Here is a 27,841-nt window from a genome sequence, read left to right as displayed (position 1 = left end):
ATGATGGTACTTATCCTCCAGCAATCAAGAAGTTATTTCACCCATAATGGAGGTTTTTGATACACACGTTTTTTCACATGCGTGTCGGGAAGAAAGGGGAGATCTGACGAGATAAGTCATACTCAGATGTCTGCTATCGTTGCTCTGATCATGGATTGGAATTACAACTATTCCAAGTTTGTTTTCAATTAGATGATGAGCAATCTGAAAGGGAAGAAGAAAGAGATGTTTCTCATGTATCCAAGATTTCTACAGATGATTTTTGACTCACACTACTCAGACCTCGTCAGATCTGTTGATACTTTAGATATGAAGTCAATGGGACCCAACTCCTTTGGGTTAATGAAACTGTCCAGGAAAGGCTCCAAGATAGTCTATCAGGGACTTCATGCTCTGGAAAAGTTTGGTCGGTTTTCTGAAACCGAAACTGTACAGGTTGTAGCTCAAGTTGATGAGGAGCACGTGGCACCAGTTCCAAGGCCAGCCGCAACACATGAAATAAGTTCTGATGATGAAGGTGAACAAATTGTACAAAATTTGGAAGGGGAACACCGCAACTTGGAGACTGCTCCGAGTGCTCAACAATTAGAAGATTTTGAAAGGTTTAAAGAAAAACTTCAGTCAACCGCTCTGAAGCCTCCCCAGACAGTTGCTGAAAATATTGAAAAAGATTTAGTTGAAGGGCCAACCGCTGATCTCATCCCACGTAAATGAAGAAGGAAAGATCCGAGATCTGGCAGGCTAGTCAATGAAGAAGAAACAACCACACCGTCTACAACAACAAGCCCACAGCAAGAATCACATCAGCCAGAGTCGACTGCTCCTGACACTCATGTTGATCCAAATCTATCCACAGTTGAACTTCAAAATCAAGATCAGATTTTTGACGATAGTGCTCGTGAACTTGAGTTTGAGGCTGATTTTTAACATACCAATGCTCCCTCCGGTTCATCTGGCCCAGCAAACCAGGTCCAGTCAAGTTCTGGCACTTCCGACAAGATTGCACAAGTTCTTGCCATGCAAGAAACTTATTTCCAGAACAAAGGTAAGGGAGTTGTTCTTGAGGACGCTCCCGTCGACATACACGCGCTAGAACGTTGAGTTTTTGAACTCGAACAAGATTCAGTCATCAAAGATGTACGTATTCAAGAACCGGAAGCTAACAATTATGATAAAGACTCTAAGATTAAAGAGCTTCAGTCCAACATGGGAGGATTGACTGCTATGTATCTAGACCTCCAACAAAAGCTCATTCAAAAGTTTGGAGATGAATTTAAGAGCAGTAATGATATGGTTTCATGAACTACTCAAGTTAATCCAGGTGATAGCTCTGGTATTCACCCAGCTGACAACATATATGAATCTGAGACGTTGAAGCAGTACATGTCTGCACCACCAATCACCAAAGAAAAGTCCGATAGAATTCAGAAAAACTACTAGTGATGAAAAATTCTAATCAGAATGTTGAATCATCCGATCACCCAGACAGGTTCGTTGTCACCTTTCAAAAGGGTTTTTCAGATAAATATGGTTATCGTTCGGGAGTTGTATTATCATGGGGCTTCGATGCTGAAAAGAACATGTGGTGGGTTAAGAGGAAGTCCGGGACCATTGATTACAATAAGAAGATGAACGACTTTGGTTTCTTGGACTAAAGTGGATCTCAGTGATTTGATAAACTCTCCATTCCACAACCCAACCAATGATATACGTGGTAGAGATTTCTGGAACTTTCTGAGAAATCAAGTTGATCAAGACTTTCCGAAAATGTCAACCGCTGAATCGTTCTTGAAGAAAGTAAAGGGGGTCGTGGATCCAATGACAAGAAAGATAATGGTCAACGTTATGTGGCATGCTACAAAGAAGGCCACTCATATTCCTGTGCCTAAAGCTATTCCAGATGGTACTCTGGATAACATGAGATTCTGGATGTACGATAGCGAGACTGCCACCGTTGTTATCCATTTGCAGAAGGGCAAAGGGCAATACAGATTTGTTGATCCAAGAGATTTGTTAAAACTTGGAGAGAAAGACATCAAGACGCTCAGTACTTTTCTGATAATTGCTGACTAGAATTTTTGAAGCGACTGCAAAAGAATACACGAGCATGGCAGCCTCTATTATCAGATGAAAATTTTGGGCAGGTGCTTTGAAAGACGCTGACATTGATTACATGGAGCACGATTGAAGACCAAGCTACAAACCAAGGGAAAGATTGTTGGGCCTAGTTATTTTGGTTTGTACTTAGTCTGTATGTTTGTTTGGGTTGCGTATGTAAACCGAGATCCCTTTGGATCTTGGTGGGATTTTGGTCATTGTTGGGCTTGCATGTTTAGTATCCTATATATAGGATGCATTGAATAGGGTTCTTGGTTGTTACTTCACTTGTATGTTTGCCGTCTAAGTGTTTACTAGACGTGGTTGTAATCCTAGTGCTTAAGCACCCGATGTATAATAATACGTGTGTTTTGAAGCAATTCTCGTGTGTTACGTGTTTTTGTTTCGTGTTCTTGAATCATCTAGTGTTGGTATTCCGCACCAACACCTAGATTTTTGATATCATAATTGTTGTGATCCAGATTCGGGACTTACAACTTGTTAAGAATTTTAATAGGTTTGATTAGTTTGTTCGGTTCGGTTTGTTTATGAATAATTCGTAAAATCTTTGGTTTTGTTAAGAATTTTTATTAGGTTGAATGACTTTTTTTTTAGATTTTAGCTTATTTAAAAATTTCTGTTTTATATTTTAGCAGTCTGCAGACGTTAAAAAACAAGCAGTCTTTTTCTTGCAGACTGCAGATGTTTGGTCCACCTCTTCTGCTACAGATACCTGCAGATGTGGTCCGCAGACTGCAAACATTTTACCTCTTAGAAAACAATCAGCACCTTAGAAAGAGTCGTATGTTTATGTATCTTGGTACACCTAACCGTGTGCATGCTTAAATTTAATAGGTTTACATACAAGTCTATTGTTTTTATTAAGATGATGTTAACCCAATTATAAGCTTGAATCTTGTTTAAATGTTTTGGGTAACTAAACCGTCATTGCAGTCACTTTTTGTTTTCGTAGAGTGTGATGCCTAAATGACTGGCTTAACGTATTTCGGGGACCTAATCTAAGTAAAATGTTGAGGTTTTTTTTAAACGTGTATAGCACTAGAGAGTATCCATGAATTATGGAGTATGAATGATATACGTGATAATGAACATGAGACATCATTCCTTAGCTTGTGCCTAATCAGTGAGCTCCTAGTTCAAAAAAAAATAAAAAAACTCATTTTAAAGAACTTGTAATACATAACCCATGTTGTAGATGAAGACCCGATAAAACTGAAGGCTTAGAGCCTAGGTCTGATTTAGTTGGCCCTACCTTTTTCCCAGTTTGGTTAGAGGCTTGAATATAAGAGACATCGCTAGAGTACTCCTTACTAGTAAAGAATGTTGCATTTTCATTTTACATCGAAACCTAAGACAAACGGATAATAAGCCACGCCACTAACAAATTTTAATTAAGAAAACTAAGATAATAATTATTAGTACCTGTTTTACGAGATAATCCGTAGTATTTAGGGGGTGATTGGTGAGCTTTTAAACTTATTTGTTATTTGTTTGTTGAAAAGCAAAATGTGTTTAATAAAGCAATGAAGCTTTTCAAAAACAATAAACAAATAAGCAAAATTAAAAGCTAACACGAACGAACCCTTAGAATTTAAAAATATAAAGTTTTCATTGGAGAGGAGGAAGTAGAGAAAAAAATGGCGAACATGGAGGTGGTGTTGAAAGAGTGGTTCGACCGGGTTGACTCGGATCAAACAGGAAGCATCACTGCAATTCAGCTTCAGGTTCTTAATGAGTACTCACTCTTAAGCTCCTTTGATATCATAATTGTTTTTCTTTTTCATTTTCTTGATGATGAATATATATTTTATATTGTTCAGAGTGCTCTTGCTGTTGGTAATCTTCAATTCCCAATCACAATTGTTCAACAAATGATCAGGTTTGAGTATACGGATCCAATTCATTTCAAACTTTATATATTTATTATAATTAAGTAATTCCATGTCGAATTTCTATATATGATCCAAGAAGTCAAACTCTAGAATTTAATTTTAAAATTATTATCTGATTTTGTGCAGGATGCATGATTTTGACAGAAATGGAACCATGAGTTTTCAAGGTACACCACCTTATAAGTTATATCTTCTTCATTCTTTAATGTTTTATGCAGCTTACTATTACTAAATATTTGTCCTCTGTTCTTACGTTAGTATGCTAATAATGTTGGTAATTTTAGTGTCATTAGCATATTTTAATGAATTGAATAAGACTAAGTTAATACACGTTAGGGATATGAAGTGCACGGTTTGTATAAACGTATCTGAAGCCACAACTATTATGCACTTGTAAGATGCAAATCTTCACAGCTAGTTATACAATATAAATGATTTTGTCATTTGAATAATAGTATAATCATCTTTACATCAAGTATTCAAATAGTCTGGGTGCAACTTAGTAATGCGCTTAAAGTTTTTATGTTATTATCATATTGGCTTATGCTATAAGTTGGTATCTTTCACTCCTTTTGACTTATTTACTCTCTTTTGCTCCTCAGAGTTTGTGGCTCTTAACAAATTTCTTCTGAAGGTTAGAACTTTTCTATTATGTACTCCTGCTGCATATTGTGATTCAGAATGCTGACATGTCAGTGATGGTATGAGAAATTAAAATGGGGTACAGTTTTGTTGAACCAAATGCAATCGCCAAAGCTTGAATGCTACTATATTTGTTTGACAGTGTTAGATAATTATTTGATGTTAAAGTTGTTGTGTCAGTGTCATTCATTTTAGATTAAATCATAGAAAATGTCCTTCAGGTTTTGCCTCAGCATGCAGGTTTCATCCTTAAAGTTTAAGAATCATTTTGACCATTCTTTACGTTCCATTTTTGTTGCGCTTTTCATCCTTTATGGCTATCTCCGTTCGTTTTTTAGTTTAGTCACGACATGTGAATATGTGATTAACATGTGAGGGCAAACCAGTCTTTTTACCCCAGCCCTGTATGAAACGCCCCACCCCCTTTCCTTCATTCATATGTGATAGATTAGTCATCTGCTATTCATCTCTCTCACTTGCATCCCCTCTGCAAACCGACTAGGGGGTGACCTGGTTGTACATTATTCTTTTGTTTGAAAGCTTAACCATTAATCGACCTGAATCACAATCGGTAGTTCGGTTAAAATACACAAAATATGTTATTTTTATTTTATAAAGTAATAAAACAATTTCGCTCAGAAGTTGTTTCCTAATTAAAGCTGTTTATTTTTTTTAAATACTTTTTAAAAACAAATATAACTAAATTTAGGTATTCTATTCTATTGTTTGTTAGATAATAAAATTTACAACAGGTGCTACATTGATCAACCCATAAGCGAATAACGGATACCCGATTGTAATTCGGTCGGTTAATGGTTGGGATTTCAACCAAAAAAAACCGATTAACCCAAAACGAACAATCCGAAACGCGATTAACATACCTGATCTAGCATTTTATTCAAACCCAATATGAAATAACAAAATAACAATGGTGCGAGGACGACTTCACAAGAAAGTTTACAAACCTTCATACTTGAATTAGATTTTCCCATAGGTCTGTATGAATTTAATAGTTGTTCCCCGCTATTTTTTAGAGAATGGATAACACATGGAAAATACATTTAGCAACACGAGCAGCTTCCACGATAGCCTTCCCGATTGGATAAATTGTATTAGACTCTACTGAAGCAGCTGAATGTTCTCATCCTCCATGACTTGACTTAAAATTAGATTACACTGTTAGACGTTTTATATAGGGATGGGGTAAAAATACTGGTTTGTCCTCACACGTTGATCACATGGCATGACTAATGGAGTTATCCATAGAGGATGAAAAGCGATACAAAAATGAAACGTAAAGGATACCCAGAGTGATTTTTAAACATTAAGGATGAAACCTGCAAGCTATGACAAACCTAAATGATGTTTTCTATGATTTTGTCTTCAATTTAAAGGTGGATTAAATCATGTGTTTATGATGGTATATGTAAGAGTTTACAGTAAGAGTGAGTAACATTACAAATCACCTTACTTGTAAAAGTTCATATAAAATTATAAAACTGTTGTCAAAAAATAATGGAAAAAAAAATCTTTATTCTTTATTATATTGAAAACTCACTGTTACATTCAACTCGAATATACATATATAAGCACTCTGCATATTGTATTCTTTTTGGAATTAATGGAAAGTTGAAACCATCTGTCTAAAATCCATTGACTTTTGTTCAGGTCCAACAAGCCTTCTCAGATTTAGAGAGGTACGACGTTCATGCATCCTTTAGTGGTTTGAAACATAGATGATAGATATGGTTACATAATATGATTTTGTTGATAATAATTCTTTGATATTCTTTTCTCACACGAACTCATGCATTCCTATAGTCATTTGAACTGTAACTCCGGGTTTTATGAGCAATTAGTGGTAGGATATCACCATTTGTTTACAGACTTAACGTCTCGACTGATTAACACTAATTATGTGTTTGCTTGACAGGGGCCGTGGGTTTCTTGAACCTGATGAAGTCTATGAGGTAAGATCACTGCTCCTTATGTAACATGCCAAATTGAAATATGTAACAAATAACAAATTAGAGGTTATTTTGTGCTCCAGCACTCTTGTTTGAATGATCTTTTTGACACAACAAATAATATAAGCATCCTTTTTTATCATTTAAATTGTTATGAGATTGATACTCTATGCTTCCGTGCTTTCCAAAACAGGCTTTGCTGAAAATTAACATCTCTATGGATTCTCCAGCATTTTACACAGTCTGCGAGGTATGAATGAATATTTCTCAAATACATATAAAATGTTTTAATATATATAACTTTACTTTATCTTTAATAGCAATTTAAATGTTCTTAGTTTAATACCAGCCAAGTAACTGTTATGATGTATTACATAAGTTGTGGATGCACATCTGTTGCAAAAATATTGCTTTTATTGCAAATCAACTTCTAACAATTTTGTTTATTTGTTTATTATTGAACGTAATAAGTTAAATGTGTTTTAAGGGTGCAAACATGTCACAGAACTTCACAATCAGGCAGTAAAAGAAATTAGGGTCTTTTAGGTCTTTATTTTGGACAATTTTTATTATAAGAAAGGTCGTAACGACTCATGACTTGATTTTGCTTTATTTTTATTACAATAATAAAGCCATAACAAATTAATATATTTTTTTGTTGTAATGATTTACAGAGCTTTGACAAAGAAAAAAAGGGAAGATTTCGGCTGGATGACTTCATGTCCCTTTGCATCTTTGTACAATCAGCTCGGTAAGTTGATCACATACCCTTAAAAGTAACGCAAGTTGTTATTACATAAAGAATATCAACATTAACAAATACCTAATTTGTGTATGGTCTTTAAAATAACATGCAGGAACCTATTTAATTCCTTTGACACCAGTAAGCAGGGCAGGGTGACACTTGACCTAAATCAGTTTATCTACTGCAGTGAGTCAACATTTTCTTTTTTTTTTAGTATGGTTTAATGTTGTCTACATATAAGTACAATAAGTGACCTTCAAGCTTGTTTGTGAATTCTTTGCAGCTGCAAATTGTAGAATATGAAGCCTATATTGTAACAGTATCCCAGATGAATATCGGCATTGTAATTCTCATAGACACGTTTGATTATCCACAATCGGTGTTAATATCTTTGTAATATTGTGATTCATGTAATCACGTTGTTTTGATTATTGTAAAGCAGTTTGGAACGGGTTCTAGCTTTTGATTATGTGTGGAACAAGATAAGACTGTTATAAGTACTCTGATAATTTATTTGAAATTTTGGAATTCTAATTATCTTTTGCTTACTTCTTCACTATTAACAATTCCTATGGTTTATCTATTAATGCATTTTCTCAAATATAAGCATCCATACATGCTAATGTATACATACAAGTTTCATCTTATGTGAACTGAGTCTCACCAAGATCCAATATGTACTAATGTTAACTAGAAGTATTTTTTGTGTAATTGGCTATCAAATTTAAAACTTTTATAATTCCTATTCTTAGTTGTTTTTTTTCATTTAAAAATACTATTCAATAACTATGTTCCTAAGTTTTGACTACTAGTTTTTTCTTAAGTAAAATCATTAATTAATACGAACTCATCAAACTGGAAACTCATCTTTCTTTTAGTTCTTACACAAAAGTATTATATTTGAATATTATTTCTTTTTATTAGGGTGCACATAAATATATTCAAAAGTGATTAATAATATTAAATAAAAGTATGCTAACAAGTATGTAAGGATTTATTATACCCGTAAACGAGTCAAGCGGGCCGTGAGCTACGCAATATCGACTTGTTAAAAGCTCGAACTGGACTTGGTTTATATGAGTTTGAGTCTGAAAATAAGTTTGTTTAATAAACGAGCACGAGCCTCAGTTATCAAGCTAGAGATGGCTCGTGAGCCAAAACAGGCCTATTATTCATATTGTTTTTGTTTAATACTAGGCTATTGACCCGTGTACGACACGGGTGAAAATGTATAAATCGTGTAACAATCACACGTAATTTTAAACGTCAAGATAGTTTATGATATATATTTGTTGTGTAAGGCCCCGTTCCCGGTGCCTCACTTTAACGTCGGATTTACTCATAAACACAGTTCTACAAATCAGAGTTTATTAAAACTTTCGCGGAATATAAAACTTTAACCGTTTATTACAAAACATTTAATCTTTTCTTTAAAATCATAACATAAATCATCATATTAAAACATCATTTCTTCCATCTTCAAATGCCAGCCGTTCGATCCATGCCATGTGTCATCCTCATACTAACCCCTCAGTCTACTCACCTGCGTGCATACTAAAAGTCAGCTACGCTGAGTGAGTTCTAGTTAATCAAGCAACTTATCATACAACCACTACATGCATTATATACGTATCCAAAGACACGTAGCCCACTATCTGACCTGCTCACCTTACCACTTAACCTCTTATTTACCCCTACCGCTTAGCCACTTTAATAACGAATGACGTTATGCCACTTTAATAACGAATGACGTTATGCCACTTTAATAACGTATAACGTTATGCCACTTTGCCACTTTAATAACGAATAATCGTTATGCCACTTTGCCACTTTAATAACGAATAACGTTATGCCACTTTGCCACTTTAACACTCTTACTAGACCCCTATCCACTTCTATCACACTCTACTTCTACTTATCTATATCACATTTCCTATCAGTTCATTATTTACATAATAAGCAATTCACATCATAGCATTTATACCCACTAATAACCACTAGACAATCACTATCCTTGACGATACCTGCAATATCCGAAGATCGTTCACATACCGACAAGCATTATATAATAGCTACATAGTATGACATCTATAGCATACACTTACCACATAAGTGTATTCACACTTCACATCGAGTATGCACACAGCCCCGAAAACATAACAAGGAAATGGGGCTAGAAACTCACCTGAACTCGGTTACTTCTTCTGCTACTGGTTATTCCTTCTCGAGCCGTGCGCGTCTAACTTTGAGGTTTTTGTTTGAAATCACTCGAGATACTCAAAACCATATCAAACGAACTCCGATTTGAGTGATTCAAGCGGCCACGGAACCGTCTCATCCCGATCTACAAACCCTCAGCTCACCTTCGCCAGAAACTGCCGCTACAGTCGCCGGAATAGCAGAACAGTTTCCGGAATCTTCACTTTTGAGCTGCTACGGTTTTCCTGGTAAAAATCGGACTTCCCGACCTCTGATTGAAGATCTAATCGGTGAAAATCTCCATTTATATACCATGAACACTCAGTTAAAATTTTAGACCGATCCGACGGCTAGATCTCCGGGAATCTTTGTGTCTTTGTGGGTGGTTTTCTCAAAAACGGGAATTGGGCTAAGTGTGTGTTTTGATGGTGTAGGCTATGGTGTGGAGATGTATGAAAATGGAAAGGATTAGGGTTTTAAGAGGTATTTATACTCCCTTAAGCCCATGGACCTTAGGCCCATCTTTCCTTTTTGGTCCATAATTAACTTCATCTAATTAGCCTACTTATCCTTTCATCCTTATTATTTTATTAGATCTCTACTAACTTAAGTAAACTTCATCTACTATAAGATGTAATATATAAAGTATTATTATTATATTTTGGGATGTTACATGTTGTGACTGAAAGTTAATAATACCAGTACCAAAATAAATGATTATTAAACATAGTTTTCAACCAAATTAGCATTCAATTTACAGTGCTTAGAAACAAAATTAAAACTTTAAAATAAAAATCATAAATATTAAGCACTTCCTTATAAACCATATTTGTAGTTTTATTTGTAATTTTACATTCCTTGTCTAATATAAGCATTTTAACACTGTTTCTACTCTTCATTCGTGATAAAGATATATATAGTTGACCATGTGTAAACATGGTTCACGCAGGTATATGCCAACTCTTGCTGGTGACTGCCCTTGACTTTTGTTAATGGTCATTGCAAAACAAGCTACAACTGGAAATTTTCTTCGTTTCAATTTGAATGGAAGTTTCTTATCTGAAGGGGTTAAACCACTATGGGTTATATAAGTGCGATAACCAATATTAGTATCTGAAATAACCTTTACTTCGATAAAACGCATGTCCAAGTTAATTACTTGTAATCTAGTATCGTTGCACAAACCATTCTTCTATAATAACATTATTGGGACACCAAGGTTTAGAACCAATCTATGGGAAATCAGGTTAGTGTAATGATGGATCGAAACCAGGCTCAACACTATCAGACTGATCTATACTATCAGTACTGAGGTATTCAACTTCTTTTCTGAAAAAAAAACGATAAAAATCTATCATTAATGTCTTGGACAACCTCATTTAAATGTGCAAGTATGGCCCTTTCTTGAAAGTATGTAATTTTCATAAAATTTGTCCAATAATAATGGATATACAAAATCAATCAAATCGGAAATCAGATCAGATGAATCGCCAATCAAAAGATTATCTAGTATATCTATAATGCTTTGGCCGTCATTTTGACCGCCAAGTTTCCATCACCAAGTTCTAACAGCCATTCTGCAAATCTTCCTGGTAGCTTCCATATCTGATGATTGACACCCGAGAACTAAAATCATCTTTTTTGTTAACCTAAGCACCTTGCATTTGGACCAAATGTGGGACAAACTAAGTGAAGCATTAACAATGTTACTTTGTGATCCATTTTGTACCAATGATAAGATTTGTCTAATATCACCCCCAAACACAATAACTCCCTCCCCCCCCAAAAAAAAAAGATCTTCACAACCTTTACGGTTACCACCTTTTAAAACATACTTTAAAGTCCCATCAAATGCTTCAAAAGCATGTTTATGTCTCATAGGAGCTTTGTCCCATATAATCAAATATGTTTTCTTCATTAAGTTGCAAATATCTGGATTTATTGTTATTGAGCAAGTAGAATCTAATAGCAAAACAAAATACACATAAAGATATGAAATCCTATTAAAGCGTAAAAATTGAAATATTAGCACGTTGGAAATGATACTGAGTGGTTGTCTTGTTGTTGACACTACACGTTTCAAAAAATGCATTGTTATCTAGTGTTTAAAGGGTATATAAAAAATATTAAATTGACTAACATTTGAATTAATTTCTTATTGTAAGAGGATGATTCAATAATATTTCGCTTCTTTGATTTTGAAAACATCTATAATATAATATAATAAAATTATCATATGAAAAATATGAACAACTTAAAAATGTAGACAATAGAAACATATATAGTGTGGCATATGATTATAATGATATAACGAAGGATTTACTCCACAAAAAACCAACATACCTTTGTCTACTCCGAACAAAGAATATCGTTTAACTTAAAACGGCGTGAAGAATTAGAAAAACTTTCATCAAAAAAATTGTAAACCACCAAGATTGACTGTTGACATATTGTGTGTTAAAAAATTGTGTGTTGAATGGAGATAAAAAAATGTGTAGGTTAAATACTATTTAAGTTTTCATAGGTAGCTTATGGTTGGTAACTTTATGATAAACCTATGTTATGAAAAGACAAAGCTAATTCTTTGACATAAATAATATTTTACATTAACAAAAAAATTCGACCAATTTAACTAATTAAATGGGATAGCTGGTTTTGCTCCTCTATTGCCATAATTTGATTCATAAAGTTCATTTGATTTAGTCAAAACATTGACTAAGTTCATGGGTAATTGGTTAAACTAAATTTCTGAATAAGAAAGTGATTATCATTAATATACAAATTTTACATCTTTAATTAATTAGTTACCAAAAACTTGTTTCAAATATTTAACTAACAAATTAATTATAAAAAGATAAGCCTTTAATCTAGGGTAATAAATTGTTTAACGGTTTTTTAATAAGAAATTCTAAGATTCATGATAATAGATAAAGATATTTAGGAAAAATGTAATTATGATTTTCTATTATAAAATTGTCTCAAAATAAACATTATATGATCTTAACAAAACAAATCATCTACCAAAAATTAGTTCTGTAATAAAGATGTTGAAAACATCATTTATAACGTAAGTATTGAACGCACGAAAATATACGGTACAAGATAACAAAAGGTTTTCATGTTAGTGAAGCGTACGAATTATAATGCAGTAAAATACATTAAATTATGTCAAACTATATATATTGGGATTTATGGTAACTCCCTATATATTTAAAACAACCGATATTGTGTATTCAATATTATTAGTGTGCGTGAATTTATATGAAAGAAAAATGTGTTGACAAAAAATGTAAATATCTTGGTAGTTTAAATAGTAAGAATATACAAAAAGTTTATTGGTAGTCATTTGATAACCGAAACCATGCATTGATTTAATAAATCTATTTTTTCTAAACGTTGTTTGAGTTTTATAAAAACATAATTGCATTTGCTAATACAAATCACACAATCTTTCCATAAATGGAAAAAAGTATGAGGATTTTTATGAGAGTTAGAATTATATTTGGAAGAAAATTAATTAAGCCATAATATAAGCCTCCAATTTAAATGATTGAAAAACGAATATTAAAATTTTGAATCCGCCAAAAAGCTATGTATAATAATAGAATCATTAAATTCAGGTAATTTTGAGATCTACTTGTTTCGTTTAATAAAGTTTATTACTTGAAATTATAATTTTATAGGAAAAATATATATATTTTTTGGAAACTAAATGTAATGTTTGACTTTATAATATAAAATCAAAACATAATAATACTATATAACGTCAAACACATAATTTAAGAAATATATAACATGTAAATGACTTTGTAATAAATGTGTGATTTTTAACTTTGTAATATAAAGTCAACCCTATATGATCTTTAATAAAAATATCATCTACCAAAAAAAAATTTTATAACAAATGCGTCGAGCATATAATTTATAACGCAAGTATTAAACATAATAAAATATATTGTACCATATAAAATATAGTCAAAATTTTAAATGTAAATAAGAATCAAGATGCAATAAAATACGTTACCTTATTAAAAGTAAATATAATTAGATTTATTGTAACTTATAAATTAAAATGGACAGTATAAATAACAATATGACAAAATGTATACAATATAGTTTCTTGTAATATAGAAACCCCATTTTTAATTTACAACAGATTTTTATTAGTTATTAATTTTATATTTAATATAAATTAAGATATTAACATAATATGATGGTTACAATACATGATATTATTTCCTAACATAATCGCGATACACAAACACGAAAATCCAAAAATTTCAAGCATTTAATGATTTACATAAACTTAAATATTTTAAAATGATATGAAATTAAAACTTAATACTTTATTTTAATGATAACAATCCAAACATAACATAAAAAAACATTTGAAGAAGTCATAACACGAAATTAAAAATAAGATAAAAGTGGCTGAATAATATAACGACTTGTTGTTTCAAACCAATTCATTATCCTCTTCTTTCGTGCCACAAACATCAACTTTTGGCTTCTCATCTTCGATAGCCATGTTCGGCTCCTTTCCAAAAAGGTCTGCCTTGTTATCCTCAATAACATTGTTAGAAAATAAAACAACAAACAAACTATTAATTTTATAATAATTAACATGTTTGAATAAGGCTTATAATGTAATAAATGAATTACATAAGTAGGACAAAATATATCTACTTTACAAAGAAACAAACAGGATATTGCAAAAGCTTAAGTGATGGTGTGAAAAGTTTAGTGTGAAACAAACAGGATATTACAATCTTTTTTATAAACTTTCCTACCATAACTTACCTATATAAATGAAATATTATTTAATCTACACAGTTTGTTGATACAATTAATTTCATTTTTGATATGATTTAGTTAAGCTATATAATGTATATAATAAGCTATATAATGTATATAATTATTTGAATTATAAGTATAAAAAAATTGTAAAAAATAAACAATTATTTGAATAATTAGTCAAAACAAAGTTTGATCATATATAAATGCATTAATTTATATGTATTGTGTAAGTTACATTAATAAATTTGTCATCTTTATTAGTCTTTAGTATATTGGGAAACATTGACTAAATTTTTTTACAGAATATAACAGTATTCGAAACAAAATTAGTAAATAAAAATAAGTAGGTTATTCAACACATTTTATAATAATAAATGATTATTGTGGAAATCTTCATGTTCTTATGTTTTTCATGATCATATTAAATATTTAACCGAATTAAAAAACATGGCAAATGAAAGTAACGAAATTTTGAACATACAAAAAAAACACATATAAATTTGCCCTCACTGATTATGTTCTTAAGAGTTTGCTCAATTAAATTTCCATGTATGTTATCATTTCCTTAAAAAAAACCATATATATTGGTGTGTAGGGAATGTCAAACACTTAAAATCATGGTGTTTGAACATCATAAACGTGTAAATATATTATTCTTGACATCTATCTTATATAGTAAATAATAGTTTTTTTTTATTTTTGAAAATAGTGTAAAAATAGAAAAATTGTTAATTTCATAATAATGAAAAGAATAATAAAATTCATAAGTTATGGAAATTAAAAGGTTAAACTGTTGCTATTTTTATGTGTGAATTTGAAAAAAATTCATAATCATTATGGTATCTAACTAATACATTTCAATATCAAGATTGGTCCAATTCAGAATTTGAAATGAGTTTAAATATGTGTATATATATATGTTATTTTTGAAGTTTTAGATTAATTATAAATTAGTCAAATATTAAAATTGAATACGTTATTGATATTGGAGAGTAACCCTCTCCGGGTTTGTTATTGTCCTTCAAACGCCATAGTCTTAGTATACGAACCTTCAGTACACAGTCGTTGTTAGTAACATCCAAATTGTTGAACATGGTAATGTTTGATGCTTCCATGTTGCTGTTTCAGAAACAATAAAATTCAAGCAAGGATTAAATATTCAAGAATTAATATTTATACTTTGAAGAAAACAAATAAAATTATAAATAAAAAAAATTATATCCGTATGAAAAAAATTAAAAACCTTGAAAATGACACAAATATGAATTTTGAGTAATGAAGTGAGAAGTGTGAGAATTTGTGTATTTGGATTATAGTATATATAGATAAACAAATGTTGTTAGAAAGTTTGAATTGTTCCATAAGAAGAAAATGTATAAATATAGTAAATTTAGGGAATACAATTAGGACTTTAAAGAATGTAATTGATAATTGATGTAAACTTAAATTGGTAGTAATAAATATAGTAAATTTAAATAATGTAATTATGGATTTTTGTATAACCGAATAATAGATATAGTAAATTTAGAGAATTTAATTAGGATTTTTGTATAACCGAATAATAATAACTCATATCAATTAAATTAGACATATTAAGTTGACTTTGAATTTAAATTTAAATTTGTAAAAAGTTGTTAGGTTCTAGTAATGATATGAATCAATATAAATCAATCACAATACATATAAAAATAAGCCAAATAATGATCACTTCAAAATTTAAATTGTAATCAGTGTTTAAGATCCTATACATTAAATTTCAATTTAAATTAAACATTATACATTAAATTAAAGATTAAACATACATTATACATTACACATTAAACATTAAATTGAATATAAACATACTAACCTAAGTTACTAATCTAAAATACAAATAAAAAAAATTTAATAAATACTATAATTGAAATTTGGAATCAATTACACATTAAACATATGAAACATATCAATTAACAATATCAATTAACATTAACAATTAAACATTAAACATACTAAACTAAGAATGTAAAATACTAACCTAGGTTAATAATCTAAAATACAAATAAAAATTTTTAACATATACTATAATTGAAATTTGGAATCAATTAAACATTAAACATAGGAAACATATCAATTAACAATATCAATTAACATTAACAATTAAACATTAAACATATTAACCTAAGAATGTAAAATACTAACCTAGGTTAATAATCTAAAATACAAATAAAAAAAATTAACAGATGCTGTAAATTGAAATTTGGAATCAATTAAACATTAAACATTAAACATAGGAAACATATCAATTAAGAATATCAATTAACATTAAGAATTAAACATTAAACATACTAACCCGAAAAAACTTCGATTGACGGGAAAACAACCATGGATGTGAAGATATGATTAACAGTATACTTCCACATGCTGAGCAAATGTACATCGTCATGGATCTACTGAAATCAATTGCCAGATCTAATCAAATCAATCGTTTTCATTAAATATTGGAGCCTTACGTTATCGTCGATCACGCTTATTTAGCCAAACTCCGGTGTCGATTTTTTATGAAGGATCTAATGAAATCATCATCCGATTGATATAAAATAATGGCCGATTGAAAGAGGGATTTGGTTGATTAGGTTCAAAGGAATTGAATATGAAGGAAACCAGGTATTGAAGTTAAAACAATTGAATATTGGAAACCGGGTTTTGAAACTTAAAGTTAAATGCTTACATTAATTATTTTAATTATTAGTAATTGAATTTCTTTTTGAATTATTTAATTGTTAAGAAAATTAAAGAAGTGTTAGATATATTTGGAAACAAAGGGAATTGACCAATAGAAAATGGCCATATGGAGACAATCTCATTTGTTTTAATAAGATAGTATGATTTAAATGTATATTTATTCAAAAGCTACTACTATATATAAATTAAGTCAAAATAACTAAATAATATAGTGTTATTATAATTAACATCTTACTATACTAATAAACAAAAATAATGATTCCTATGTGTCATAACCACATTCATTCCTATATTAAAATTTCATACTAATCTTCTAATCTCTATTCTCCTTAATCCATGCTATCCATGGGTCATGAATGAAAATGGTTTAACCCATGAGTTACATCTCAAGATATAATGCACACATTAATGACTATTAACAACAATCTAAAACCTAAAATATAATTTTGTTCAATGTATACCTTACTTTTTATTAAATATGCCAGCAAATACTTTAAGAATAAGGACTCGTGAATTCAGTTTGAATTATGCGATATTTTTCACTTCACATTATATAAATGTTTAATTATGCTATTTAATTTAAATTTTCAATTAATATGATTATTAATTTTGTATCTATATTTAATTTTCTAAACGTAGTCATTCTAAAAGAAACTTTTAAACATTGAAACCATGATCAGTTATACCTAAAAATTAGAGTCCTGTAATTCAGGTTTTTGCTAAAAAGTTATAAATCCGAATTCTTTGTTTTTTAGAAACTGTTAAATTTCGAGGGAAAGGGGGGGGGGTTTATTTCTACTAATCAATTTCAACAAAACAAATTTTATTTTACTCTACTAATAAAAAGAAAATGTTGATGCTTAGGTGTCAATCCCACATTCACTCTGAGCCTAATTTTTCATCACAATTCCTAATCTCTCATCTCATTCATCTTAACTATCCACTATTCAAAACCATTTTATCCATTGGGTTATAACATAGTTAGATGGATTTTATTAATTATTTAAAGATGTATAAATGTCACGTTTATAATCACCATTCATGGTTTTTCAACATTGCAGAAAGTAGATATATTTAGGTGTGCATATATGTAATATGATGACATTATACTCTAGATTATTGTCTATATGCATATTGATCATCATCTTTTAAACATTGTTACACGAAAAATTGCATTAAGATCATGTTATCCATCATGTGTAGTACACGTGGTGAAACATGAAAAAGATATATTTTATAAGTCGTGAAACGTGAAAAATTTATAATTCATAAATCGTTTACTTTGTCTAATACATTAATTTACATGTTAAATGAGATCTTAAAATGATGATTACAAATTTGAAATACTTCCTTGTATACAAAATTTGTATCACATGTTGCGCTTAATGCGAAGACACCTTTCGGACATGTAATCCTATTACCATATTGTGTTTGTCGCATTTTAGACTACAATTGTATGACATGTTCGTTCTGATTTGACCTGAGACAATCATCGAACACGTACGAGCCATTTTAAAAAATGGACTTCGATAAAAACTAATATAGCCTCAAAGGCCTGTGTAGGACCTTGCATTTATAGCAACTCGATTTACCATCATCAATGGATCTTGGTATGCTAAGCTATACGCAATTTCAATCATGAAAAATATTTTAAGAATCACATTTAAATATCATACCTGATTTATTTAATTAATTTTACCTTTAATTTTGTTTATTTTTTCAAATAACATAACTTATATATTTTTGTCATTTGACAAACCCCGTGTAGTACACGGGTTCAAAGGCTAGTATGTATATAAATATAAAAAACTATAAATGTATATATAAATTAATTAAAAAATAATAAACGAGTTTGATACTCACGAGCCAAGCTCGAATTTAAGATATAAAGCTCTAAACAAACCTAGTTTACCCCTGTAGCCATCACTAGTATTCAATAACTTAGTTGGTAAGTTTTGAGTAGCATTTATTTTATTATACGCATCGGCATCTGGTAGCACCCAAACAAACAAACCCACAATACCTACCAAGCTATCTCATAGATCCATCCATCTCTCTGAATGGCGCTTAATCTCCGTCAACGGCAAACAGGTGATTCATTTCATTTCTCTCTCGTTTACCCCATCCAATTTCATTTCATTATATATAATTAGTTCCAATTTCATGTTTAAAATCCCACCTAAATACTCAAAGCTGGATCTCAGATCAATATCTAAATCAATGTGTCTGTGTATTGCGAGTTTGGTTTTAGGTTTAGGTTTAAGTATATTCAATGGGAGATTAGGGTTGTTTTATCAATCCCATTTCAGTTGAATAAAATAAAATACATCAATTTTCACTGTCCTTCCTTCCTGATAGATAGATAATAAATAAGCAGCTATTCAATGTGTATACTTATGATCCCAAGCATAGTTATTAATTAAAACCCCTCCCCTCGCTTCTTGCGAGTTATGATCTGAAGATTTCCTTGACCTTTTCAATACTGGCTTCCCAGATAATTTTTTAATTAAATGTTATGTATTATTATATTAGGTTTTTCCCTTTTGAGTTGGGTCGGTTCACACAATCAACAATTTCAGCTCATCTGTTATTTCGAGAAATCGTTCCATCACATTCATGTTTTCTCAATTTGCAAATTCCAACTCAAAATAACTAACTAACTATAACGGATTCAGAATCTTGATGGAAACATTGGTTCTTTTGTTACAAGTTTAACTTCATATTTACCAACGGTTTTCAAAAACCAAGGACTCCCCTACAACTGCCGGAAATAGACGTCTCTGCAGAATCGTTTTAAGTTTGAAAAATCGATTTGCGGGTGGGGGCAGTTAATAAAAAATGCCACTCTCTAATTCTTTTTATTAGGTTAATTTTATTAATTGTAAAAGTATGGTTGACAGATGGTGTTCTGTTCGGGCTTGATTGTTTAGAAAATTATTGGGCCTTTGAATTTATGGTTATTGAGTTTAGTTTAAAAGAAGCTTATTTGTTTAATTGTATAAAATGGATTTTGTTGTTTTCTATTTGTTAGTTTATAATAGGTTGCACCCCATGCCAACAACATGGGTACGCCCATGGGTTTTTGAATCAAATCCATTTTAACACCATTTTTTGTACTTTCAGAATGCATAGCACGGATGCTGAATCTGAATCAGCCGATAAACGCAAGTGGAACTGCAAACGAAGAAATATACAAGATTCTGATTTTTGACAAGTTTTGTCAAGACATTTTGTCTCCATTAATACACGTCAAGGATCTTCGCAAACACGGTGTCACACTTTATTTTCTCATTGACAAAAACCGCAAGCCCGTTGCTGATGTTCCTGCTGTGTACTTTGTGAAACCGACCCAACACAACATTCAAAGAATCATCTCAGATGCTTCAAATTCCTTGTATGATTACTTCCACCTTAACTTCTCGTCTTCCATACCCCGCCCCCTTCTAGAAGAGCTTGCTTCCGGGGCTCTAAATTCTGAATCTGTTGACCGGATTGCTAAGGTTCATGACCAGTATTTGGAGTTTGTAACCCTAGAAGATAATCTCTTTTCGCTAGCGGATAAATCTTGCTATGTTCAGTTAAACGACCCTAAAGCAAATGATCGTGAGATTGAAGAGATAATCGAGAAATTAGTGAGTGGTTTGTTTTGTGTGCTGGCTACACTCGCGGTTGTCCCGATCATCAGGTGCCCACGTGGCGGGCCTGCTGAGATGGTTGCCTCGCTGCTAGATCAACGCTTGCGTGATCATTTTCTTGTTAAGAATAACCTGTTTTCAGAAAGTGGAAACTTTATTAGCTCGTTTCAGAGGCCGGTTTTATGTTTGTTTGATCGGAACCTCGAGTTGTCGGTTGCGATTCAGCATGATTTTAGGTATCGACCTCTTGTTCATGACGTGCTTGGGCTTAGACTAAACCGGCTTAACGTTCAAGGCGATAAAGGTGGGATGAAGTCGTATGAGTTGGACCGGGCTGACTCGTTTTGGGCTGCAAATGGATCTTTGGAGTTTCCGGAAGTAGCAGTTGAGATCGAGACGCAACTGAACAAGTATAAAAAAGATGTGGATGAAGTCAACAGGCGAACCGGTGGTAATGATGGAGCTGAATTCGACGGTACGGATTTAATCGGGAACACGAAGCATTTGATGAACGCGGTCAACTCGTTACCTGAGTTGACCGAGCGGAAACAAGTTATTGATAAGCATACAAACATAGCAACGGTATTGCTTGGTGAAATCAAGGAGCGATCTCTTGATTCTTTTGCTAAAAAAGAATATGAAATGATGGTCAAAGGGGGGATTGACCGTGGTGAGCTTCTTGCGGTTCTTAAAGGAAAGGGTACTAAAATGGATAAGCTTCGGTTCGCAATCATGTTCCTTATTTCAACAGAAACTATTCCACAGTTGGAAGTTGAAGCGGTTGAGTCTGCTTTACGTGAAGCTGAAGTGGACACGAGTGCATTTCAATATGTCAAAAAGATAAAATCTTTAAACGTTTCATTAGCATCTGCAAGTTCTGCAAGCAGAAGTAATATTGTCGACTGGGCTGAAAAGCTTTATGGTCAATCCATAAGTGCTGTTACTGCAGGTGTGAAGAATTTGTTATCTAATGATCATCAACTGGCAATGGCGAGAACGGTTGAAGGTTTAATGGAAGGAAAACCGAATCCCGAGATTGAGTCTTACCTCATGTTTGACCCGCGTGCTCCAAAGTCAAACTCTGTGTCCGGTGGTAGTCATATGAAAGGGCCGTTTAAAGAAGCGATTGTGTTTATGATTGGTGGTGGGAACTATGTTGAGTATGGAAGCTTACAAGACCTTGCACAAAGACAGCAGCCAGCTAAGCATATAATATACGGGTCGACTGAGATTCTTACAGGTGGCGAGTTTGTTGACCAGCTTACAATCTTGGGTCAAAAGATGGGGTTGGGTGGTAGTACCAGTGCAGCTCCTTCTGCTGCTCACTGATGTGTCTTCTTAATGAGGAGTTGTTGCATACTTTTGATATAGAAGAATATTTTGTCTTGAAACTTTAGATCTCTCTGTAGATTTCTGATATTATATTTTCATTTGTGTTTTAAGTGGTTAAAACTTTGGTTAAATTTAATGTATCCTTATTGTTGATTGTTATGGATTCACTAGAAGTAACAGTATTTGAGATTGAAGTGATGGCCATGGATCATGTTGGTTTTTAACCTTTAACTGGTTTGAGTGAGATTAGGCTATATTCATTAGTGAGGGTATTCTTGTCATTTAGAAAATGTTTTATTTAGAGCCTTGGGTGCATTTGATTTGAGCTCCATAAAGTTAGAAGATTGGATGTGGGCTATTTTGGGGTGGGTGGGGGGTGTTCAATTATGCGGGTAGATTAAGTAATCTTCAATAAAGACTTGTGGTAGATGGTTTGCCTGATGCTTATGAAAGTTAAATGATAAATAACCTCAAGCTAGTAGTGAAAGATTGATGATTGACAAAGCACAAGAATTTGTTTTCTGAATATCAAGTGTAAATGGGTAAGCTAACCGAGTTCACTAGGGAGCATCACCTACAATTCAACTCCAGGTTCCTAGTATTCTCTCTTTTGATTCCAGAAATTTTATTTTCTCGATGGAAAATTGACAAATTGTATCGCTAGAGGGCTCTTGCTGTTGGAAATCTACAATATCTCATCACAATTGTTCAACAAATGATCAGGGGCATACGAATCCAATACGAACCATCTATATGACTATATATAAGTAATTTGATGTCAAATTTCTATCAGGAAATGGGTAATTTTGACAAACGAAGTTGAACTAAAAATCTGATAAAATTTTGGGATTTCAAGAGCCAAACACTATACATTCTTTTTGGTTAAAGGGTGTAACCTGGTAAAGATTATTAAACTAATAAAAAAAGGTGTTACAATCAAAGTAAGCCCCTGCAGAGCCAAAGACGTTTCTTGGACAGTGTATACATGTGCTATGTAGAACATATAGATATATAACCAAAGGTTTAAGATTCAGATACAAATGCTAGAGTTGTTAAAAGCAATCATCTATATATCACACACAAATAGTGCCTATTATGCAGCAAATGATGAGCCTTATAAAACCGGTGGTGAACCAGCGAACTTATAACTAGTTAATCATTTAACAAAAACGCCACAACCAAATGTGAACCGTCAAAACCATGAGTATTGAACTTCACCTCTAGTTCTGATAACTGTTAAGTGGTTTGGAACAAATATTGAGAAAACTAAAACATGGTAAAGTAGGTATTAATAATAATTGTTTGAAGATAACATTTCCAAAGATGAATTCAATTAAGAACCATTAACTTACAGATGATCATAAATAATTTCCAAGGTTTTCCAACAACTCAGTCGTCACAATTATTCAATCCTTATTTAGTTTATTGATCAAATGTCCACATGCTCCCCTGAATAATATAAGGTCAGAACTTAGACCACTGCTCGGAGTTGTCCAGTCTGCAGCGCGTTCTTCCGGTGTTGCGATAGAACTGAAGGAACTTTAACCGCCTCAATTCGTGACGCCAGGTCACCACCATCGGGCCCCCCTTGTTCACCAACCGCTTTCAGTATTGTCTGCAAGATTTGCAGCGGATCACCATGACTAACTATCAAGACTGCACATCTGCAACATCAACATAAAAGAAAATCAATTTCTCTAACCACCATTTTGTAGGAGTAGGACCCACAAAAATTAGTTAACTTATTTACTATTTACCCTTGAAATTCAGACTCAATCTGTACTAGAGCACTTGTGAGTCTGGAAACAACATCAGCAACACTTTCACCACCTTCTGGCCTCTTGAACGGATCTATTTCATCAAGATCCCATATCTCTGAATACTGTTAATCATAAAAGGCAACAACTTAATTATAATATGTTATATGCACCAAGATAACAGCATGTTTATATATAATTATCACTCACTCTTTATCTTACTTTGTCATGAGATTGAAGTTCAAATGCAGGACCAAAATATCGCTCCCGAAGATTTTCATAAACCTTGCATTGAGGTCCCTCTAAAGAAAGATTCAGAACCGAAGCAACCACTTGGGCCGTGTGGGTGGTTCTTGAAAATGGAGAATAACAAATTCTTACATTTTCAAGTGGAATGTTGTTTTCCTTGAGTTCCTGCACACATTTTACTTTGAGTTAGTAGATGATAAGCGAGCGCATAGACTTATGTGATAAATGTGAGGGCTAGTTTCCAAATCTTGTTGACCATGAAAGTTGGGCTACCTTTAAGAATAATTCCCCAGCCAATTGTGCTTGATTGATACCTTCTGAAGCTAGCTTGTATTTCTCAAGCTTCCCATTTTCCTGATAACAAGAAGCTCAATTTTAATAAATAAAATGATATTAATCATGAAGAAAGGGCAGGAACCAACTTCTAATTTCAACATATTATGCAATTACATAATTTATTTTTTTTGTCGATATAACTTTTATCATTAATCCTAAAAGCAGATTCAATTTACAACTTTTGAATGGCAAAGCTGATCCAACTGAAATGGCGGTTAGAGCACTAGGTAAAAGTGCTTAGGTGGTTCTCGCAATTCTCAAGTTCATCAAATTGGTTAGAACGTTCAAATTGTTTATCTTCATTTTAGTAAGCCACTCTCTATCTTAACCTTAATCTATGTGGGTTTTCGTTATAAAAAAGTGAGAAGCATTGTACAATCAATTCATCAGCTAGAACCTAGGTTACCAAGTCATGGGATCCTTGCACAAACAAATCAAATGTATATATCTCAAAAGAAAACTAGAAAACATGCATGATGCCAATTACTTGGCAAAAGAAGTACTAGTAATCCAAATGAGACCATGATCTAAAAAACACCACATATTGTTTTTTAATTCAACAGGTTCAGACATCAAAATACAAATATTATTTTATGCAATTAGACTGACATCAAATTAGTAGAACAGATAATAAGAATAAAAGTAACGAACCATGGATGAAACAATGAGGCCAGTTTCATTGGGAATGCTTTTACCGTGTCTGAGTACCCAGTATCTGTTGTTCGCCCTCAATCCCATTGTCGCACTGCCTCACCAATTAATAATAATAATACTAGCTAGTTTGTTTGGGAAAGTACAAAGTAAAGTAGCCAGCCACTGCTTTCTCACGGGCTGTGAATAGTTTGTTACGTCATAAATATTAGTATAACGGGGTTACTTGTAATTGTAGTTAAGTATGAGGGTTGAAGATGTAACCTGTAACCCTTTACTTGTTTAAGTGATCATCGATGATTTATGAGTATTTCTTTCTTCTGCCTTCTTCTTCTTCTATTAATCATCATATTACCTTATGATATGTAACAAATAGGGTGTGTATGGATCGGTTTGGGGCGGTTTTAGACGAAACCCATAACCATAACCATTATGTCGGTTAATAAATAACCATAACCATAACCGATCCGTTATGACGGTTTCGGTTAATTGGTTTTCAAGGTTATAACGAATTGGTTATGGGTCGGTTAACCGTGACCAAAACATGATGTAATTGAGTCTAAAACTTTGGTACTAAATATTACCTAAAAAATTATAAATGACATGTCATAGCTCAACAAAATATATAATCCATAATATTAACTATATATATATATATATTCAAACAAACGATAAATGGATCAACTTTTTAGTAAAATTAAACCATAGAGTAAGAAAATAAGAGCATTAATAGTTTATCTTCTTTAATTTTCACCAAATTATCAACGTCTTCTAATTATACTCCATAAATTTGAGAATATTGTAAATGACGCAGTTCGGTTATGGCGGGTTTGAAATTATCTATAACCAAAACTGACCCGTAATTGGCGGTTTCCAAAAATTCATTAAACGACCCACAAATTATGTCGGTTATCGGTTAAAATCGGTTCAGTTATGTCAGTTATGGTTCGGTTAACGGTTATGACTTGTTACTGATACCAGATCATCATTCTATTCATTTGAGTAAGGGTTACAAGTTACACTTTCAACCCTCCTACTTAACTACAATTAGAAATAACCCCCCTTATACTACTATTTATGACGTAACAAACGTTGTGTCCCGAGTTCATTTATATAAAGTAAAAAAAAGAGAAGTGGAAAATATTTCTCATTTTTCTCTCAACTTTTCTTTCCTTTCAAATCCCTCTAATTTGAAAGAAAACAAATCCTCTCATTTTATTCTTTTCATTTCTTAACTTTAAGAAACCTGAGAATGTCTCTTTTTATTCATTTCCTTTACTTCCTTACATGAAACCCATGAACACATCCACTTTTTTCCATTTATTATTTTTCTTCCTTTAAATGAAACTCAAGTGCATATAAAGTTTCAAAAATGTTTTAATTAGGTTAGAGCATTCTCATCCAACCCCCTTTATTTATGTGAGGGGGTGTTTTTATAATTTAGAGAGTGATTTAGGTGTTGTGAGTGAAATATTTTTATATTTTAGAAAAAGTAGTGATTTTTCTGTATATTTGAAAATCTACTGTTTATCCCCTATAATTTTTTAATATATTTTGAAAGTGGTTGTGAGTGAAGGAGAGAGAAAAGGTAATGATAAAAGGTATAATAAATATTATTTTATTGAAATGGAGAGAGAAAATGAAGTGAGTTGTAGTGTAATTTTTGGTTTAGAGATAGGGTATAGGATGAGAATGCTCTTACATATGTAAATTTTGCATAAACTGGGTCATTAAATCTTTAAATCGAGTCTCATCGAGTTATGTGTGTCAAGAAAACAATAAAGTAGAAGATATGAGGTTGGAATTTGCTATATATGGTTATATTTAAAAAATAAAGTACGTTAACTGTATAAAAATAAAAAGTAAAATATGAAAGTTAAGTTTTATTTAAGAACATTGACTTTTTTATATTTAGGCTACCGTAGTTTATAAATTCTGAGAGTTCTATTGCTCACTATCGTCAAACTATGTTATCTTAACCGAAACTACGATGGCTTCAGAGTATGTCTTGGGCGTGCCCACCGGAAACCATACCGTTGACTGACACTTAACAATCGTTGTGCCACCACAAGAGCAACACTCTCTAGCATAACACACAGTTGGACAAAAACCCAGGTAGGCTCAGAGTTCGAACTGACTACCTTTGGCTCCTCATTATTTTCATTTATAGCTTTATTTTTAAAGCTTGAGTTTGGCTCAAAAAGTTATATATAAATAAAAAATACAAGATAATACCTATTTTCATCTAAGCTTGAGTTATGCTCATTTTGTTTTTTTTTTAAAGTAGGTTCGAGTCATTTATAGCTTTATTTTTAAAGCTTGAGTTTGACTCCTCGTTATATTTTTAAATTTAAGATCGGAGCTCCTGTAATATTTATTAGTTATACTATTTATTTTTATATACATTTATAACTCTTTTTATGTGTTTGTTTATAACTAGGCTTCGCCTAGTCATCGCGTATCACTATGACCCAATAGGTTGGGTGATCGCGTATCGTGACACCGCCCATCCTGGGGCTTTGTGACGTACCCATCGCGATGGGTCTTGAAATCAAGAGTTTTCATTTTAGTACTTGTACTTTTACATCTTGCCACCTCTTGACCTCGCTTCCACTATCCAAAAACAATAAGGCGACTCTCAAGCGGCTCGCGGCGATGCGAGCGTGGGCCATCAAAGCGCCACATTGCGCCCCACGCATGTCGCCTTCGCCATCGCCATCTCCATCGTCCTCGTCCTCGTCCTCGCCCGTGCGAGTGCGCGTCGGGTGCTGCGCACCTTCCGCTAGGACCACTTGATGCA

The 27,841-nt window shown here is 32.4% G+C and overlaps 3 protein-coding genes across 3 annotated transcripts; 2 read left to right on the top strand and 1 right to left on the bottom strand.

Moving 5' to 3' along the window:
- The first annotated feature begins 3,721 nt into the window (after nucleotides 1–3,721).
- LOC143612053 (uncharacterized) lies at nucleotides 3,722–7,887 on the top strand. Its single transcript, XM_077086123.1, has 10 exons — nucleotides 3,722–3,842; nucleotides 3,939–3,997; nucleotides 4,137–4,177; nucleotides 4,613–4,644; nucleotides 6,321–6,349; nucleotides 6,586–6,622; nucleotides 6,813–6,869; nucleotides 7,294–7,370; nucleotides 7,477–7,550; nucleotides 7,648–7,887. The coding sequence occupies exons 1-10, from the start codon at nucleotides 3,756–3,758 to the stop codon at nucleotides 7,665–7,667; spliced, it is 513 nt and encodes a 170-aa protein (XP_076942238.1). The 5' UTR covers nucleotides 3,722–3,755; the 3' UTR covers nucleotides 7,668–7,887.
- Nucleotides 7,888–19,088: 11,201 nt separating this feature from the next.
- LOC143612056 (SEC1 family transport protein SLY1-like) lies at nucleotides 19,089–22,246 on the top strand. Its single transcript, XM_077086128.1, has 2 exons — nucleotides 19,089–19,172; nucleotides 20,205–22,246. Exons 1-2 carry the CDS (start codon nucleotides 19,142–19,144, stop codon nucleotides 22,043–22,045), a joined length of 1,872 nt encoding a protein of 623 aa, XP_076942243.1. The 5' UTR covers nucleotides 19,089–19,141; the 3' UTR covers nucleotides 22,046–22,246.
- A 1,059-nt stretch (nucleotides 22,247–23,305) lies between these two features.
- Nucleotides 23,306–25,189, bottom strand: LOC143612055 (uncharacterized). The gene is made up of 5 exons (XM_077086127.1): nucleotides 25,042–25,189; nucleotides 24,328–24,408; nucleotides 24,028–24,219; nucleotides 23,806–23,930; nucleotides 23,306–23,712 (listed from the first exon to the last, which is right to left on the bottom strand). Exons 1-5 carry the CDS (start codon nucleotides 25,126–25,128, stop codon nucleotides 23,520–23,522), a joined length of 678 nt encoding a protein of 225 aa, XP_076942242.1. The 5' UTR covers nucleotides 25,129–25,189; the 3' UTR covers nucleotides 23,306–23,519.
- Nucleotides 25,190–27,841: the final 2,652 nt, after the last annotated feature.

This window comes from Bidens hawaiensis, unplaced genomic scaffold (assembly GCF_021521415.1).
Source record: "Bidens hawaiensis isolate Kalapana, Puna unplaced genomic scaffold, B.hawaiensis_p1.1 tig00033156_1, whole genome shotgun sequence".
Taxonomy (NCBI): Eukaryota; Viridiplantae; Streptophyta; class Magnoliopsida; order Asterales; family Asteraceae; genus Bidens; species Bidens hawaiensis.
This window is presented reverse-complemented; position numbering and strand designations above follow the sequence as displayed.

Excerpts from the sequence above, each read along its gene's own strand:
- LOC143612055 (XM_077086127.1), bottom strand. The coding sequence starts at position 25,128 with ATGGGATTGAGGGCGAACAACAGATACTGGGTACTCAGACACGGTAAA. Across the intron at positions 24,409-25,041 it reads GCCTCATTGTTTCATCCATG|GAAAATGGGAAGCTTGAGAA; the intron begins GTTCGTTACTTT and ends TCTTGTTATCAG. Across the intron at positions 24,220-24,327 it reads CTGGGGAATTATTCTTAAAG|GAACTCAAGGAAAACAACAT; the intron begins GTAGCCCAACTT and ends AAATGTGTGCAG.
- LOC143612056 (XM_077086128.1), top strand. The coding sequence starts at position 19,142 with ATGGCGCTTAATCTCCGTCAACGGCAAACAG. Across the intron at positions 19,173-20,204 it reads TCTCCGTCAACGGCAAACAG|AATGCATAGCACGGATGCTG; the intron begins GTGATTCATTTC and ends TTGTACTTTCAG.
- LOC143612053 (XM_077086123.1), top strand. The coding sequence starts at position 3,756 with ATGGCGAACATGGAGGTGGTGTTGAAAGAGTGGTTCGACCGGGTTGAC. Across the intron at positions 3,843-3,938 it reads TCACTGCAATTCAGCTTCAG|AGTGCTCTTGCTGTTGGTAA; the intron begins GTTCTTAATGAG and ends TATATTGTTCAG. Across the intron at positions 6,623-6,812 it reads AACCTGATGAAGTCTATGAG|GCTTTGCTGAAAATTAACAT; the intron begins GTAAGATCACTG and ends TTTCCAAAACAG.